General features: G+C 40.7%; 1 protein-coding gene and 1 long non-coding RNA gene across 12 annotated transcripts in view; one reads left to right on the top strand and one right to left on the bottom strand.

Moving 5' to 3' along the window:
• The window catches only part of MYRIP (myosin VIIA and Rab interacting protein), a 232,553-nt gene that overhangs the window by 208,751 nt on the left and 6,757 nt on the right, over window positions 1-17,045 (top strand). For all 11 annotated transcript variants that reach the window (XR_013946532.1, XM_080580085.1, XM_080580083.1 and 8 more), the window contains one exon: window positions 12,683-12,877. Coding sequence is in view for 10 of the 11 variants with exons in the window: in XM_080580085.1 (XP_080436211.1) it covers window positions 12,683-12,877 (195 nt within the window). In the remaining variant the exon portion in view is untranslated. The remainder of the gene's footprint in view (window positions 1-12,682; window positions 12,878-17,045) is intronic.
• Window positions 1,037-17,039, bottom strand: LOC308189751. Its single transcript, XR_013946575.1, has 2 exons — window positions 16,194-17,039; window positions 1,037-10,728 (listed from the first exon to the last, which is right to left on the bottom strand). It is a non-coding gene; the product is annotated as an uncharacterized lncRNA (long non-coding RNA).

Genomic DNA, 17,045 nt, shown 5'->3' with positions numbered 1-17,045 from the left:
TTTGCTGCTCACAACTTGCTGTGTGCTTGAGGAATTTCCTTTAATCTATTTCTTCACTTACTTCTGCTCATAAAATCTTACAACCAAGGCTTAGGAACTTTTTGTTTAAATCCTGTGTTCTGTTGACATTATTATGTGACTAGGCACACAATTCTTTTCTCAACACCAACCTGTGAGTAAGTTGGTTAAGTAGCAGTGAGATCCTGCTCCCTAAGTGAAACCTTCAAGTTCCTTGATCATATGAATGACAGCATAAATATTCTTCCCATACAATATTTATGCCTTCATTTCCTGGAAACATTTTGCTCATCTTAGGTTTTATAAAGCTTTATTTTGAGTAAAGTATGAGCTACAAGCACCATCTTCATGTGTATTTGTGCCAGAGTCCCATGTTCTTTGTTTTGAGAGAGTACATCTTACATTTCTTGCCAGGTGAATTAGCACTTTTCAACTACCAGTATGATGAGATTGACATTTTCTAGAAAATCTGCCTGGCACCTCTCTTCAGTGTGAGGAATAGCCGGTAGCTGTGGATGTGGGTGCATATTTCCACAGCAGAAAAGACAGCCAGCTCCCTGGGGTGTGTGCTGGTGGCTATGCCTGGGGTGCCCAGGGCTCACTGGGGGAGATTCAGTGAAGGAGAACTCATGGGACTTGGTTGCTGGAGAATGTGCTCATGGCCTTGATGTAGCTGCGGAAGTGCTGTTTTTTCCAAAGACCTGCAGGCTGTGGCAGGAGGAAACATTTGTTCTTGCAAGTGTGAGGGGTTTCACTCAACTGCAATCTCATTTTCTATCTTTCAGGCAGGTTGCCTGTTAGGTAGAGGTCTGAAGCTGCTTGTTGGCGTTGGAAGTGCACCACATGGTGAACCCCTCCTGTGTACCACAGAGCTGTTGCAGCATCCCAGTACAAGTGGCTGCAATGTTATAACAGCGGTGCTGTAACAACGAGAGCGAGCTTGTGTCTCCTGCTGGCTGGGTTTCCATGAATAGTTTACTCCAGTGCCTACACCATCCTCACAGAAGATAACGTAGTAGTTTTTGTGGTGGTTATCTTGCAGCTCTCTGAACTGAAAACTTTCTGACAAACTGCTAGGTATTTTGGTTGTTGGTTTTTTTTTTTTTTTTTTTTTTTTTTTGTCTGGGCAGGTTAACTGCCATCCAGCTTTGTATGCCTGAAAACTTTGGAAGTGATTGAGTAAAAATTCCCAAAGAAACAGAACTCTGTGGCTCACTTAAGCAAGAAATTTAATAGCATATTAGCTTTACTACATTGCTATTACCATGCTAATGAAACTGAGCAGTGTAATGCAAGGCCATCTTCCTGGGCTGACAGAAGATGCTTGTATATCTTCTCAGTATCTCAGTAGATACTTGCTGTTTCACATATTTATATGCAAGATTCTCAAAATAATTCATGTATTTTGGTGGATGATGGCTTTTATTATGATGTTAATTATCTGGGCAGTATTCCAAAGTCCAGAATTGAAAACTGAAAATGGGCAGCATTGTAAAATATGATCTTTAAAGTTTATGAACTGCAACCAACCTACAAACATGATTTTGAATGACAGTAAAGACATTTTTGCAAAAGAATGTGAAACAGTGTTTTTGTTTTCTTCTAAAATAGGCATGAGACTTCAGTCTTCATATTGGATTATGGATCTAAAGTTTTAAATTCTCAGTTCAACGAAGCAGTCAAAGATATGTTCTGTTTTGAACTGGGGATTTGCTGGACACAAATCCCATTCAAGAGATTTCTCCCAGATATTTGCTATTACTTATTGATCTTTACTATGGAAAATTAAATTGATCCTGAGTTTGTTTTGTCAGAATATGAGTATGGTTTCAGGCAACATAGTTGCTTCAAGAGCATTTTTTTATTGCTTTTTTTTTTTTTAAGTTTTAAATCATCGTCAGTGATGTTTGCGTTCCTCCAGTTCTGACACCTTCTGAGCTCAATGCAATTATGCCATCTGAGATGTCCTAGCATATCCTACAGGGTCATAACCTACTAGTTCAGAGGAAACATTATCTTCTAGGTCCTGTATCACATCCATCAGCTTCGTTTGAAAGTCCTCAGGTACTTTAAGGTGTTTCAAATTGTACCTTGTCTGCCTGTGTTTAAGCAAGTGAACCTACCTGTAGAAGTGCAGAATATGTAAGATTTCAGCTGGCTTCACACAGGGATTGCAGCACTTTTGTAAACAGGATTCCCATAGTTTCAAATTTGATACTTATTTATGTGCATGCTTGCCCAAGCCAGCTTTGTCCAATATGCATGAAATGGGAATCTCATTCGAATGGCTGACTACCAAAGACTTATTTACTTACCAAGAAAATGTAAAAGCCATTTTACAGGTACAGCCAGAAAATCAGTGAAGATTAGTGTAAGCTGCTTTAACAGAACGGTGGGAAAAATAGACTGTAACAACAACAACAACAAAAGTTATTATTTTCTTGTTTTTTATAAGCAGCCCAAAGACTTGGCAGTGACAGATGAGCTCTATCAGATCTAGCTGGAAGACACTCAAGAAAATGCTGCTACTCACTTAGGTGATACCTGTCACAGCACAGCCTATAGTGCAACTGTGGTTGTGTCATTGCTTCAAGAGAAAGCCACATGAGTTTAAATAGACTTAAGTTGGGGGGGGGGGTTAAGGTAAACCTACTGACTTGGCACTGGAGAGTGGTAGTGTGAAGGATTTCACTTGTTCATCTTGGGACAGTGAACTCCAGGTGAGGGACAGTGGCAAACAATAGGAAGTGATTTGTCACAAGACATCTCAGTTCAGCATAGGTGTTTCAGATGCAAGCATCTGGCACTAGTGAGGTACACACCCTTTTGTAACTGGAAACACATGCAGCATCCAAAAATTGAAGGGATGGCTAGCTTTTCATTTTCTTAACACCACTGTAAAAGTTTCCTTCTGTTGCTAGTGCCGCTTTGTTTTGTCATGGTGGAAATCAGTATTTCCCATCTGCTTCATTTTATAAAAAATGATGTGTCATTTGCAAAATCTGCCTTAATGAGATTGGTTATTTTGAATCCTACAAACAAAAATATAATAGGTATTGCTTTGTTTTAAATACCTTGGTAATAAAGCTAATATCTAAACTTTATGGTATTTTATATTTGATAGTTTCTTTATCCTTGCTGTTCATCCCAAACTTCTCTCTAAGTCTGAACCTATATAGATATTAACCTCTGTAGATGTTAACGTAATTTTTCTGCCTTTTTATTTAACTGCTTTTCCACTATCTAGGAGAAACAAAAGACTTTTGATCTTCATTTAAAGCTGCAATTTTTATCCACTGTATTGCAGCAGGTGAGAGCACTTTATTTTGTCTGTGTCTTCTGACATCTCTTACATAGTAAAAAGTTATAAAGTGAGATTGAGGGTTTCCACATTTCCCAAGCAAAAATTCTCAAACTCAAATTATTTTCCTAGAAATATCAGGCCTGAAAAACCAAACCTCTTGACTAGATTTAGTAAGCGTTGCAGAAAATGATTTTCTCATCACAGCCAGACCTATGTTATGGGAGTGACGAGCATAAAGTAGACATGTGGAGCAGACTGGTTCTCTTATTTGGATTCATTATGATAATTTGTATTTATCAATTAAGAAGAACAGAAGATAAATATAAGGTATATGGTCTTCATATTCTGATGTACTCACCTATATTAAGTGATTTGGAAGGAAAAAAAAAATATTTCAGCAATATGTTTTTAGCAGTTTCTGACCGTGGTGGTCTTCAAAACTCTTTGTAAACTCCCAGTTTAAAAAATGAACAAAACCCTTAATTCATTGCAGAGGTTTTTGACAGTGCACAGGTACTTTCTCACATTGCTGATAGTGTCTATTTCTTATCGTTCTTCTTGGTGGGATGAGGTTTCATATTCTGTGCTATTTGAGTCTTAGCTTATTAGAATCAGGTTATTAGAACAGGTTTTCATTTTATTTACTGAGCAAATATATGCTTACCTTGTATTTTAAAATACATGCTATTTTTAGTATCTCTTATGTAGCACTAAGCAAATTAATTTTGTAGCATTCTCTCAGCCATAAAAAAAGGAATCACTTTTTTTGTGTCAAAGGTTGATGCTTAATTCAGCAAAACACATAACCCCCTCAGCTTTTTCTTTTTTCCATAATCTTAGAGTTAAGTTTTGTCCTGTAAGTTTTAATTGCCTTTTAGATCTTTTTTTTTTTCTTTAGTAAAAATATCAAGGATGATTTTAAAGAAAAAATATTTTTTCCATTTGTGCAACATCATCATCCTGTAGATACTCTTACAGAATCCTGTGCAGATTTTAAGACTTGAATATTTCCATTTCCAACTTGAACCATAATATTATACCCACTGGAAAATAATTTTCTTCCTCATGAGTACAGGAACCTTGGTTTTATAAACAAGACATTGCAAATTATAAAAACTAACATCTGTAACTATATTAACACAGTGGACTGAATTCATTAGTTAAAATGAAGTATTGAGAATTACCTAACACAACCAAAAAGACTGATAAGGTAATTTGGCTGTGAGGTAATTTAACTTTCATTTTCTAAATGAGGACACATAAATGAAGTTATTGACGTTAAAGTCAAGGCAAGAAGTCCCAAACTTACACTTGTGAGTCATTTCTTAATAGCATGTCTTTTCATAGTACGCTTGTCTTCAATCAGTTATCAAGGGAAATTTTAGCTTTCTTTCCCAGTTTTTGTGGTATTGATTAGCTAGGACATACTTTTAAGCCAAAAGATCTTTCGAAGGTCAGGGTTGATGACTGCAGTTAATGGTCGAGAATTGATGGCTTTTTTCGTCCCACACTGTGACTTGACCAGTGTCCCAGATCTTTCTTGCCTGTACAGAAGATGGGCTTTTGGTGGGCTTTTCAGGGCATTCTCAAGGCTGTACTATGAACTCCCACATGGGTTGGGAGAAGGGGAAAGGCAGGGTTAGGTTTTGGTTCTGTTTTTTTGTCAAGTCTGGATTCAGTCCAGTTACTCTGAAAAGATGAATCAACCAAAGGCAAAGCAGAGCTTCTCCCCAGTCCCTCTCAATTCCTCACGCGAAGATGAGGGCTATTAACTGAGAAACAGGCACACAACTGAGAGCGTTACAGAACAGTTTGAGACTGGAGCTAAAAATGACTGCACTACAGGTCACCAAGGACATGGTCAATACTGACAGGGCTGTTAGTGATGGAAAGCTTCCCTTGCTCGGTTTCTGGATCTAACTGTTGATATCAGCTGTTCTCTATCGAACAGTAAAGTAAATAATTTACATGCAAAGGAAGTGGTGTGGAGATGTCATAGGCTGCTGAGTTCCATACATGTACTTAATATTCACCTACTCTTAGCAGTTTGGACACTTATGTTGCTTCAGGTTTATCAATCTGCTTTACTTCCATTGCTCATCATCCTTTGCACAAGAATGCAAATATAGTTCTAAAAAACACTTTCCAGTGTAGCATCCCTAATTTAAAAAAAAAAAAAAAGGAAATTCTGGCAGCGTCAGTAGGGAAAAGAGAGACAGCAGCAGAGAGGGGAAGTGGCTAAAGGTCAGTGATAGGTAGTTTAGACCACTGAAACACTCTCTTCAGCAAAACGGGAATCCTTTCCATCTGTCCAACAACACATAGAAACGGCAGTATAGATGTTTCATAAGATGCTGTTTGTTGTATTCAATGTATACAGGCACACGTGTATGTACATGTTTGCACACACACACACTTTTTTAGTATTTCATTGGTTTTAAAACTGTTCCACCAAGAACTCAGGAACCTGAACTTCTCATTTTGATTATGTCTAATGTATTTGTAAGCCTGGTTAGGAATTATCATAATATATATATATATGTTTTCTTCATTCCATTAAACTCTTAATCTCAAATTCAGTAGAAAATAAATTATCATTATCAGTATATACATTCAATTTTGGATGAACTGCATCAATTTAATTTGAGAGGAGTGGTGTCAACTGAGCAGCATGGTAGCACAGATGAAATCGTAATGCATCCCAGTGTTTTGAGAAGAATGGCTGTGCTTAGTTTTTCTGTGATAGCTATTTGTGATAGAGATTGCTTTCTGTGTCTCACATCCATATTAGTTCTTTGCTTGACAAGATGGATGGGAGAGACTTCATCATGGCATGTCATCTGTCTCTTTGAATCCCTTATAGGTGTTAACAATGACCTTTCTTGCAAAGGCAAAATCAAATTAGACAGCCAAAGGTCTTTATAGCAATTTGAAATGTCCACCTACCAGCATGATATTGTGTGCGCGTGTCTGTGAATTTTAGGTTATTTTCACAGAACCTTGTAACTTCTGAGTTTGACGTGGGTGTTTAGGGAGAGGATTGTGAAAGACTAAAACTCCAGGATAACACTTTTTCTTTTTCTTTTTTTTTTTTTTCTTCTGTATTTCCCTTTATATATCTTAAGTAATTATCTCTAGATTACCCCACTAGGTTTGCAAACTGGCCATTTTGGAATATAAGCAGTTTGAACAACATTTGACATTTTCTGAAGAGATAGAAACATATGAGACAAAAACATTAACTGAGGAGCTGTTTTGTTTGTTTGTTTGTTTGTTTGTTTTCATTTTGAAAACCCCTGAACTCTTTACATATTAATTTTATGTCTCCTTCAGGCAGTCCTTAATCTCATCTCACTTCTATAAGTATGCAGCCCAAAGTAAAACTGATTTCCAAATATCCTTTAGCAGAAAACTTACACACAGTTTGAATTTAAATAATTCCAAGATATTGCTTGTACTCTTCAGTTTTGTGAGATCTACTCTTCAGATGTACTCCGAGGAAAATCACTTCTTCTGGCCATTTAATTTCTTTATGGTGTTTAGTGCTGTACCTTTGTTATGCTATAAAAGTAGATGTTTCACAAGCGTAAAGAAAAGCTTTAACTCTTTGACTCAGATACCTCAGATACCTGCAGGCTAGCATCAAGGTATTTTCACGGAGACAAGCACTTTATGAGCATTTATCTAGCTGCCATGCACAACATTTAATGTGAAGCAAATCTTAATCTTCAGTTTTAAAAACCAAGCAGCATCTGCCACTAAGAACTTATCAAAAATCTAGAAAAGCTAAAAATCACATTTCTTACTTGCTGAACTTTTCTTTCCCTGTCCATTACATACTGAGAAGGAAGGGTATTTTACTCAAAATCTTGATTTCATAAAACTTCCTATCACAGAACACTTTACCAGGAAAACAATAACTGTGTTCTGCAGTAATTGGTCTCTGAAACTAGATAGGAAGGGGGACGGGGATGAAATAAGGCTCATTAGAGGTGTGCCAGGGGGAACAATGGCAAGGCCTGGGGAGAAGGCAATGGCCCAGCTGAAGTGCATCTACACTAATGCATGCACCATGGGCAACAAACAGGAGGAGCTGGAAGCCATTGTGCAGCAGGCTAGCTATGACTTGGTTGCCATCACTGAAACATGGTGGGAGCACTCCCATGACTGGAGTGCTGTAATGACTGGCTATAGGCTCTTCAGAAGGGACAGGCAGCACAGAAGGGGTGGTGGTGTGGCTCTCTATATTAGAGAGTGTTTTGATGTCGTAGAACTTGAGACTGAGACTGGGAATGATAAGGTTGGGTCCCTGTGGGTTAGGATCAGCGGGAAGGCCAACAAGGCAAGCATCCTGGTGGGGTCTGTTATAGACCGCCAAACCAGGATGAGGAGACGGATGAGAAATTCTACAGGCAGCTGGCGAAAGTTGCGAAATTGTCAGCTCTTGTCCTCGTGGGGGACTTCAGCTTCCCTGACATATCCTGGAAATGCAATACTGCTCAGAGGAAGCAGTCTAGGAGGTTTCTGGAGAGCGTGGAAGATAGTTTCCTGATGCAGCTGGTTAGAGAGCCTACCAGGGGAGGTGCCCCGCTAGACCTTCTGATCACAAACAGAGAAGGACTGGTGGGAGATGTGGTGGTCGGAATCTGTCTTGGGCAGAGTGACCACAGAATGGTAGAATTCTCTATTCTTGGCGAAGTCAGGAGTGGGACCAGTAAAACCACTGTCTTGGACTTCCGGAGGGCTGACTTTGGGCTGTTCAGGACACTGGTTGGCAGAGTCTCTTGGGGGGAGGTTCTGAAGGGCAGAGGAGTCCAGGAAGGCTGGGCACTCCTCAAGAAGGAAATCTTAATGGCTCAGGAGTGGTCAGTCCCCACGTGCCCAAAGACGAGCTGACGTGGAACTAGACCAGCCTGGCTGAGCAGAGAGTTGTGGCTCGAGCTTAGGAGCAAAAGGAGGGTTTATAATGATTGGAAAAGAGGGCGGGCTACTCAGGAGGACTATAAGGATGTTGCGAGGCTGTGCAGGGACAAAATTAGGAAAGCCAAAGCTCATCTGGAGCTCAATCTGGTTACTGCCGTTAAAGATAACAGAAAATGTTTTTACAAATACATCAACACAAAAAGGAGGACTGAGGAGAATCTCCATCCTTTACTGGATGCGGGGGGAAACTTAGTTACAAAAGATGAGGAAAAGGCTGAGGTGCTGAGGTGCTCAATGCTTTCTTTGCCCCAGTCTTTAGCGGCAAGACCAGTTGTTCTCTGGATACCTGGTACCCTGAGCTGGTGGAAGGGGATGGGGAGCAGGATGTGGCCCTCACTATCCATGAGGAAATGGTTGGTGACCTGCTACAGCACTTGATGTACGCAAGTCGATGGGGCCGGATGGGATCCACCCGAGGGTACTGAGAGAACTGGCGGAAGAGCTGGCCAAGCCGCTTTCCATTATTTATCGGCAGTCCTGGCTATCAGGGGAGGTCCCAGTCGACTGGGGGCTAGCAAACGTGACGCCCATCTACAAGAAGGGCCGGAGGGTAGACCCGGGGAACTATAGGCCTGTTAGCTTGACCTCAGTGCCAGAGAAGCTCATGGAGCAGATTATCTTGAGTGTCATCACGCGGCACTTGCAGGGCAACCAGGCGATCAGGCCCAGTCAGCATGGGTTTATGAAAGGCAGGTCCTGCTTGACGAACCTGATCTCCTTCTATGACCAAGTGACGCACTTGGTGGATGAGGGGAAGGCTGTGGATGTGATCTACCTTGACTTCAGTAAAGCTTTTGACACTGTTTCCCACAACATTCTCCTCAAGAAACTGGCTGCTCGTGGCTTGGACTGGCGTACGCTTTGTTGGGTTAAAAACTGACTGGATGGCCGGGCCCAAAGAGTTGTGGTGAATGGAGCCAAATCCAGTTGGAGTGGAGTCCCCCAGGGCTCCGTGCTGGGGCCAGTCCTCTTCAATATCTTTATCGATGACCTGGATGAGGGGATCGAGTGCACCCTCAGTAAGTTTGCAGATGACACCAAGTTAGGTGCGTGTGTCGATCTGCTCGAGGGAAGGAAGGCTCTGCAGGAGGATCTGGATAGGCTGGACCGATGGGCTGAGGTCAACTGCATGAAGTTCAACAAAGCTAAGTGCTGGGTCCTGCATCTGGGACGTAACAACCCCAAGCAGCGCTACAGGCTGGGAGATGAGTGGTTGGAAAGCTGCCTGGCAGAGAAGGACCTGGGAGTACTGGTTGATAGGCAGCTGAATATGAGCCAGCAGTGTGCTCAGGTGGGCAAGAAGGCCAACAGCATCCTGGCTTGCATAAGAAGCAGTGTGGCCAGCAGGGCTAGGGAGGTGATTGTCCCAGTTTTGTGCCCCTTGCTACAAGAAGGACATGGAGGTGCTCAAGAGAGTCCAGAGAAAGGCAACGAAGCTGGTGAGGGGTCTGGAGAACAAGTCTTATGAGGAGCGGCTGAGGGAGCTGGGGTTGTTTAGCCTGGAGAAGAGGAGGCTCAGGGGAGACCTCATCGCTCTCTATAGGTACCTTAGAGGAGGCTGTAGAGAGGTGCGGATTGGTCTATTCTCCCACGTGCCTGGTGACAGGACGAGGGGGAATGGGCTGAAGTTGTGCCAGGGGAGGTTTAGGTTGGATATTAGGAAGAACTTCTTTACTGAAAGGGTTGTTAGGCATTGGAATGGGCTGCCCAGGGAGGTGGTTGAGTCACCATCCCTGGAGGTCTTTAAAAGACGTTTAGATGTAGCCCTTAGAGATATGGTTTAGTGGAGGACTTGTTAGTGTTAGGTCAGAGGTTGGACTGGGTGATCTTGGAGGTCTCTTCCAACCTAGACGAATCTGTGATTCTGTGATTCTGTGTTTCCCCCTGTACTCGGCTCTGGTGAGGCCGCACCTCGAGTACTGTGTTCAGTTTTGGGCCCCTTGCTACAAGAAGGACATGGAGGTGCTCGAGCGAGTCCAGAGAAGGGCAACGAAGCTGGTGAGAGGTCTGGAGAACAAGTCTTATGAGGAGCGGCTGAGGGAGCTGGGGTTGTTTAGCCTGGAGAAGAGGAGGCTCAGGGGAGACCTCATCGCTCTCTATAGGTACCTTAAAGGAGGCTGTAGCGAGGTGGGGGTTGGTCTATTCTCCCACGTGCCTGGTGACAGGACGAGGGGCAATGGGCTAAAGTTGCACCAGAGGAGGTTTAGGTTGGATATTAGGAAGAACTTCTTTACTGAAAGGGTTGTTAGGCATTGGAATGGGCTGCCCAGGGAGGTGGTTGAGTCGCCATCCCTGGAGGTCTTTAAAAGACGTTTAGATGTAGCCCTTAGAGATATGGTTTAGTGGAGGACTTGTTAGTGTTAGGTCAGAGGTTGGACTGGGTGATCTTGGAGGTCTCTTCCAACCTAGATGAATCTGTGATTCTGTAATAAATGCCAGTATGGATTCTTATATTCTGCTATAAGAAAACCTTTTTCTAATTTAATTTAATCTTCCTTGGAAAGCCATCATTAGCTACATCGAATAATAATAATAATAAAAAAGTTAAGAAGTAATGAAAGCTGAACTGGGGCTGCAGTTCTTGAAATGGAGAACATACATCAACAAAGATGATGAAGGAAATGTACATGATGAAAATGTAGTGTCTGGCCTTTATCCTTTTTTGTTCACTACGGATAGGATAGAATAAGAATTAGGTACTTGTAAAAACAAAGAATAAAACAAAGTAACATTGATTTCCTCCTCCATTCTATAAAATTATTGATCTGTTTTTAACCTAATTGGCACTTGTGAAAATAAATGGAAAAAACAGTAGGCTATTTATGGGGTTCAAGTATTTGTTCTCCTTAAGAGAGCCCTAGGCTTCCTTGTTCAGGTCTGTGTTAGCTGTCCTAACAAGCTAAAGATCTGTATGCAGTAGCATACTGTATTTACTTTGTTCTCATTCTCTTTAATCTCATGTATCTAAGTACGTCTTGTAATCCAGAGAAATAACAGTGCTAAAGATGCCTTAATGTACTGATATACAACAATTGAGCACACACTGCTAAAGAAGTAGTTTTTCAGTGAAAGTCTTACCTAACAAAAACGAACAACAAACTAAAGGAAAGACATAATACAAGAGGTTTTCCAGTTAAATCCAGTAGAGTCTGTATGAAGGAAACGAATGTTATTTCTCCTATATCCTGCTAGGGAAGCCAGCTGGCATATTGATTAATATAATATTTAAGTGATGTGCATTTGTTGTTAAAGACATATTTCACCAGTTACACTTCTCCATACTGTATGATTTACTGTGTAGAATCCAAACACTGTTTCCTCATTTTTGATTCTGCAGATATTTTGTTTTGGGGAAAATATACAGATGGATGGGTCCCTCAGTCACATGCATAAGTATTTGCAGGTTTGAGGAATTAATTAAATTTTGGTCTGAACTTCCCACACTTTCTTTTAGGCAAAGCAACATTGAAAGTGTTGCACGTAAATTCAATGAGAGTGTTTGTATTGGCTTCAACAGGCTCTGCCTTGATCTCAAAGCTGTATAGTTTAGATGTTGAATTTGATGCTTGAGGGAACATCAGGTAAAATTTTATTGCCATCAAAGGGGTTGTCCTGAAAGCTAAAGCTCTGTAAAAATCATCAGAATTGGGATAGGTAATAACAAATTGCAAATTGATTAAAAATTGCACATGGATTAAAAAACATAAGTCTTACAGTTGTGGTTTTTTTTTTTTAAACATGGATAAAACTGCATGCTTTTCCTTGGTATTTGATATAAGTTATTTCATAAATATTTTTAAAAACTGGTTAATTGATTTTTTTTAAAAATGGGATACAAATGTGTACATGCCTGTATCTCAACCTTTCGTTTTTGAGGCCATCATATAATTCCTAGCGATCATCTATGTAAACTGCTGTCCTCATGGGGCTTCTGAAGATCTGAAGATTTCTCTCCCTTGTACACAGCTGCAATGTGATAGCTCCTGTATGGAGACAGGTGATTCCACATCTGTTTGGCAGGACCCCAAAAAGATGATTGTGGTTAAAAAAACTGTTTAAAAGCTATTGCAAAAATAGCTGTATCTAGCTCATTTGGGTTTTAAAGCGGGATATATGTAGGTTCCTTTGACATAAGTTTTGGACCAGCCCTCTAGTAGAACTAGTGTTGTGGAATAATTGTGTGTGTATCTTATTTTGTATGCTGTATCACTGTGCATGTGTTGAAAAGGGAGGGAGAAAAAGTAGATTCCTCAGCAACTAGCCAACCATATTATGTTAGCATTTTTAAAGCTACAGCTTTAAGCTAAGCCATGTTGCATAATACCTCTCTGTGCTAATTTAATGCTGTTTTCTCTGTCTGCTCTTGTAACAAAACAGAAGTACTCTGCTGTCTCTCTCTGCAACATATCTACAGAGGTCCTGAAAATCATCAATGCCACCGAGGAACTGATTGCAGAATCCACCAGTCCCTGTGATTTCCCAGATGATGCTCAGGACAAGGGAAGAGGGACGTTCCCACTGGGGACAGACCCCATCAGACTTGATGAGCAGCTCACTACACTGGAAGAAAACGTAAGAACGTGAATCAGTGTATGAGTGAGTGTATGTGTGTGTGTGTGAGACAACTGAAAAGAGAGAGTGCTCAGGTAGGTACCGTCAGTGTGTGTTGAGAATGAATCCCATGTTATTAATTCAATACACAGAGAGAACAAAAGATCTTATTTCAAAGAGGTGCTCAGCTGCTTGATGTTTTGTTGTGGTTTTGTTTTTTGTTTTAATGTGTACTTTAAAATATGTGAAGGAGGGGAAGAGTTGCATGTGCTGAGTTTTAGAACTAATTTCAGAACCCCTACATTAAAAATTAATTTAAGCCCTCCGAATCCCTGTGGCTGTGCTGCTGTGCCATGCCTTGATGAAACCACACATCTCCAAGTCCCAGCACAGCCTGATTATTTTAAGGGCTGGTAGGGAAAGCATTTTCCAAGTCACATGGAGAAGAAATGGAGGACCTCTTCCTCCACCCATGCTTTCCCTGCATACTGAGATGAGTACCCAGGGAGCCAGAGCTGCCCACTGTGCTATTAAAAACAGCTGGCTAGAGAAGCTGAATTAAACATTTCTGTTCAGCCACATCTGAATCTTCTGTCCTTTTTCATGAGTACCTGTCATCTGCAGGGAAAAGCGTAATGCTGAATCAGAGAGGGAAGCCACTACTCAATGGAAATTTTCATGCATCCACTTAATGGAGTTAGTACACTTGCAACTTCCGATTTTCTCCTCTTCCCACATTTAACTGATTACATTTCAGTGATTTTTCTCTTCGTTAGGAGCTTTTAAAGATCGTACAAGAATCCAGGCTGTCCTATTATAACACCCTGATCAATTCAAGAAAATAGATCCTGTTTGTCTTTAGTCCCTAGAAAATTTTCAAAGACAGAATCTCCTCTTGGGGGATAAAATCAGTTTCCTTCACAGAAACCCACTCCCACAACAGCCTGGATTCCTCAGAAAGAATGCAATTTGCAGAGAGGTTCTCCCACAATTTTTTGTCTGTGGAGAACTGTGTTGCAGATTATCTGATGTGCATTTTTTTCCGCACTTAAGCTCCAGCAATCCTTCATGTCTTTGTAACTATTTGACGTCTGTGGTGCTGTGACCCCTAGTTGTTCATCTGAGCCAAGCATTCCTCACTGGTCACTGAGGCAGAGCATTTCTTGCTGTGGTGTTTCCCTGCTTGCAGCGTATTGCTGATTTATCTTCTCTCAATGGCCTGCATAGTTCATAAGGCATCCAGTTGGGTCAGCCTTGCTGTGTCCCCACACTATATCTTTCTCTGCCCCACACAGGATTTGAAGTACATGACAAAACTGCGTGGTTTCATGATTTCATCACCACAGTCAATGTGTAAATTTAAAAAGTCTTTAGAAATCCAGGAATCCATATTTTTTCCCAATGCAGGTGGGGGCATACCTGCATGCAGCATATCTTCTTTGCAGCAAATTGTGAAAGAGGATCTGGGTGCACATGTAGACAGACACCTTACTGCGTTCATTCTTGTTCTCAGTGTTTTGTTGATTGTACATGCATCAGTGGGGAGAATGTAGGGGTCACCTGTCCCAGCGCTAGGTCTGGTGGGTGTTAGTAGAAGCTATGCATATCTAAATGTTGGTAAAAATAAGTCTCCTGAATCTGAATGTTAATGTATGCAAAAGGGTGTAATTTCACGGAGACCTGCAAGTACACCATTGCTTCTTGAAGTACAATGATTGTTCAGGTAAAAAGAATCTTAAGAAAAATCTTCTATTTAAGTCTAGATGGAAAATGTTCAATAAAACCAAAATTTAACAAATATGGGGGTTCTTATGTTACAAAAATATTGTTCACCTCTTGCCATGTTTTTCTATTGTCCTGTTTTATTTATTTATTTATTTTTGCTTGTGAAATATCCAAATTATTGTGAAGAGAATTTTGGCATAGCATTTAAACGCGTCTTTCCTTCAACTTCCTAAAGAGGTTTCTGATCATAGTGCTCTTCTTTCTTCTTTCTCTGATATTTAGATGTGATAGAGAAATCAAAAAAGAACGTGTTAATCTGAAGTGGCTGTGGTACATTGCACCAGAAATATGTACCACTGATGTAAATGGAAAGAATACTTTAAACCCACAAAGCAGGAACATTTCTATTTAAATCAGAATTTTGACTTTATGGTCTACCTGTGTCTCCAAGTACTTCAGCAAAGATGTTAAAACATATCACTTATTTGTCCTAGGTACACTTTTCAAGAATTTCATGCTTGCAGTTAGGTTGTCATCTAACAAGATGCAGTTCATACAAAACATAGTGAATTTGCTTCTTAGCAAAGTCATGTCCAGGAACAAAATGTATATATGTTGTATATGTATATGTATATACCTTGAAACCAGTAATACAAAGAAGAAAAACAAACAAACACACAAAAACAAACAAACAAAAAACCTATTGCAAGCAATTAAAAATCAATAACACAATAAAAATAATAGTCATTCTCCACCACTTTTGATCCATGAAGTTACAGCATGGCCACAAATTATTTGAACACTTGTTACCAGTGGATTGCAGGGTCTAGGAATTATGGGCAGATATGATGACTTGAGTGGAAAACATATGAAGTGAAGGTATGTGCTCAAGGATCTTGTTCAGATCCTGTTTTCTTGCCCCTTGAACCATAAAGTCTGCCACAGAGTATGTTTAATTCGTGGTAGTTCTGTAGCACTGCAGCCTTTATTGGTATTGGAAGTGATGCTGCCAGTGGGGAAAATTAGAATATAGATTTAATTCTACTGTCCTGTTCCCAGCTTCATGGAAACAATCTCTTGACAATCTCGTAAACGGGCAGAAGTTGCAGTATTGTCACATAAGTAGCACAATTTTAAACACAGTTATCAAAAGATAATATTTGAAATTGGGCCGTTCACAACAAGAAGGACATTGAGGTGCTCAAGAGAGTCCAGAGAAGGGCAACGAAGCTGGTGGTGGGTCTGGAGAGCAAGTCTTACGAGGAGCAGCTGAGGGAGCTGGGGTGTTCAGCCTGGAGAAGAGGAGGCTCAGGGGAGACCTCATCGCTCTCTATAGGTACCTTAAAGGAGGCTGTAGCGAGGTGGGGGTTGGTCTATTCTCCCACGTGCCTGGTGACAGGACGAGGGGGAATGGGCTAAAGTTGCACCAGAGGAGGTTTAGGTTGGATATTAGGAAGAACTTCTTTACTGAAAGGGTTGTTAGGCACTGGAATGTACTGCCCAGGGAGGTGGTTGAGTCACCATCCCTGGAGGTCTTTAAAATACATTTAGATATAGCCCTTAGTGATATGGTTTAGTGGAGGACTTGTTAGTGTTAGGTCAGAGGTTGGACTGGGTGATCTTGGAGGTCTCTTCCAACCTAGACGATTCTGTGATTCTGTGTGAAAATTAGCATTTTCTATAAACAAGGACCTTCATCCAGCGGAGTCTTAGATTTCTTTCTGAAATATAAGAAACACATAAAACACAATTTATAATGAATTATTGCTCTGAGTAGCTGAATGTGAAATGAAACCTTCACCCACAGTGATCAGAAGTATTGCAGATGGGTCAAGATATTGTTTATTTTCAGAGAAGATCTCTAAATTATAGAGTCTGTTATTCTTATGTGGCCCAGATAAGTCTATTGACCCTCCACAGATTCACTCCAAAGGGCTAGAAGATGGAAAGGATTTTGGCTGCTGTATAATTGGGTGAGTGCAGGATGCAGTGGAAAAAAACCCTTGTGCATACAATAAGCACAGGTATAGGGTAAGAAGTTTATATCAATATGCTGATGAACAGATTCTCGCAGATTTTTTGATTGACTGAAGGCCTTGAGTGTGTCTTACACACAGTGTGACAGTCTTTAATTGCAGTCTTTATGTTATTAAATTGAATATAAAAAAAATAACTTTTCAGCATTCTTTTTTTTTTTTTCTGGTGTATATGGAATAATTCTGTTTTGTAGTACTATTGTAACACCTATGAAATTTGGACTTCAGCTACCTCATACCCTTCTTTTTCTTTATGGATGCGTGTTTCCAGATTATTCCTCCCTGATACACCTCTGCCAGCATCTGCTTGCAGTGAGTTGGCAGGGGTGGGGGGTGGGGCTCAGAGGTGTCATGGACGATGCAGTCTGCTCAAACCTCCATGCTCACGAAACAGAAATCGCCGACAGCTCTCCCTCCTGGGCCCTGCA

This window comes from Anser brachyrhynchus (assembly GCF_964034855.1).
Source record: "Anser brachyrhynchus genome assembly, chromosome: 2".
Classification (NCBI taxonomy): domain Eukaryota; kingdom Metazoa; phylum Chordata; class Aves; order Anseriformes; family Anatidae; genus Anser; species Anser brachyrhynchus.
Note: the sequence above shows the minus strand (reverse complement) of the source record. Positions and strands in the feature narration are given on the sequence as shown.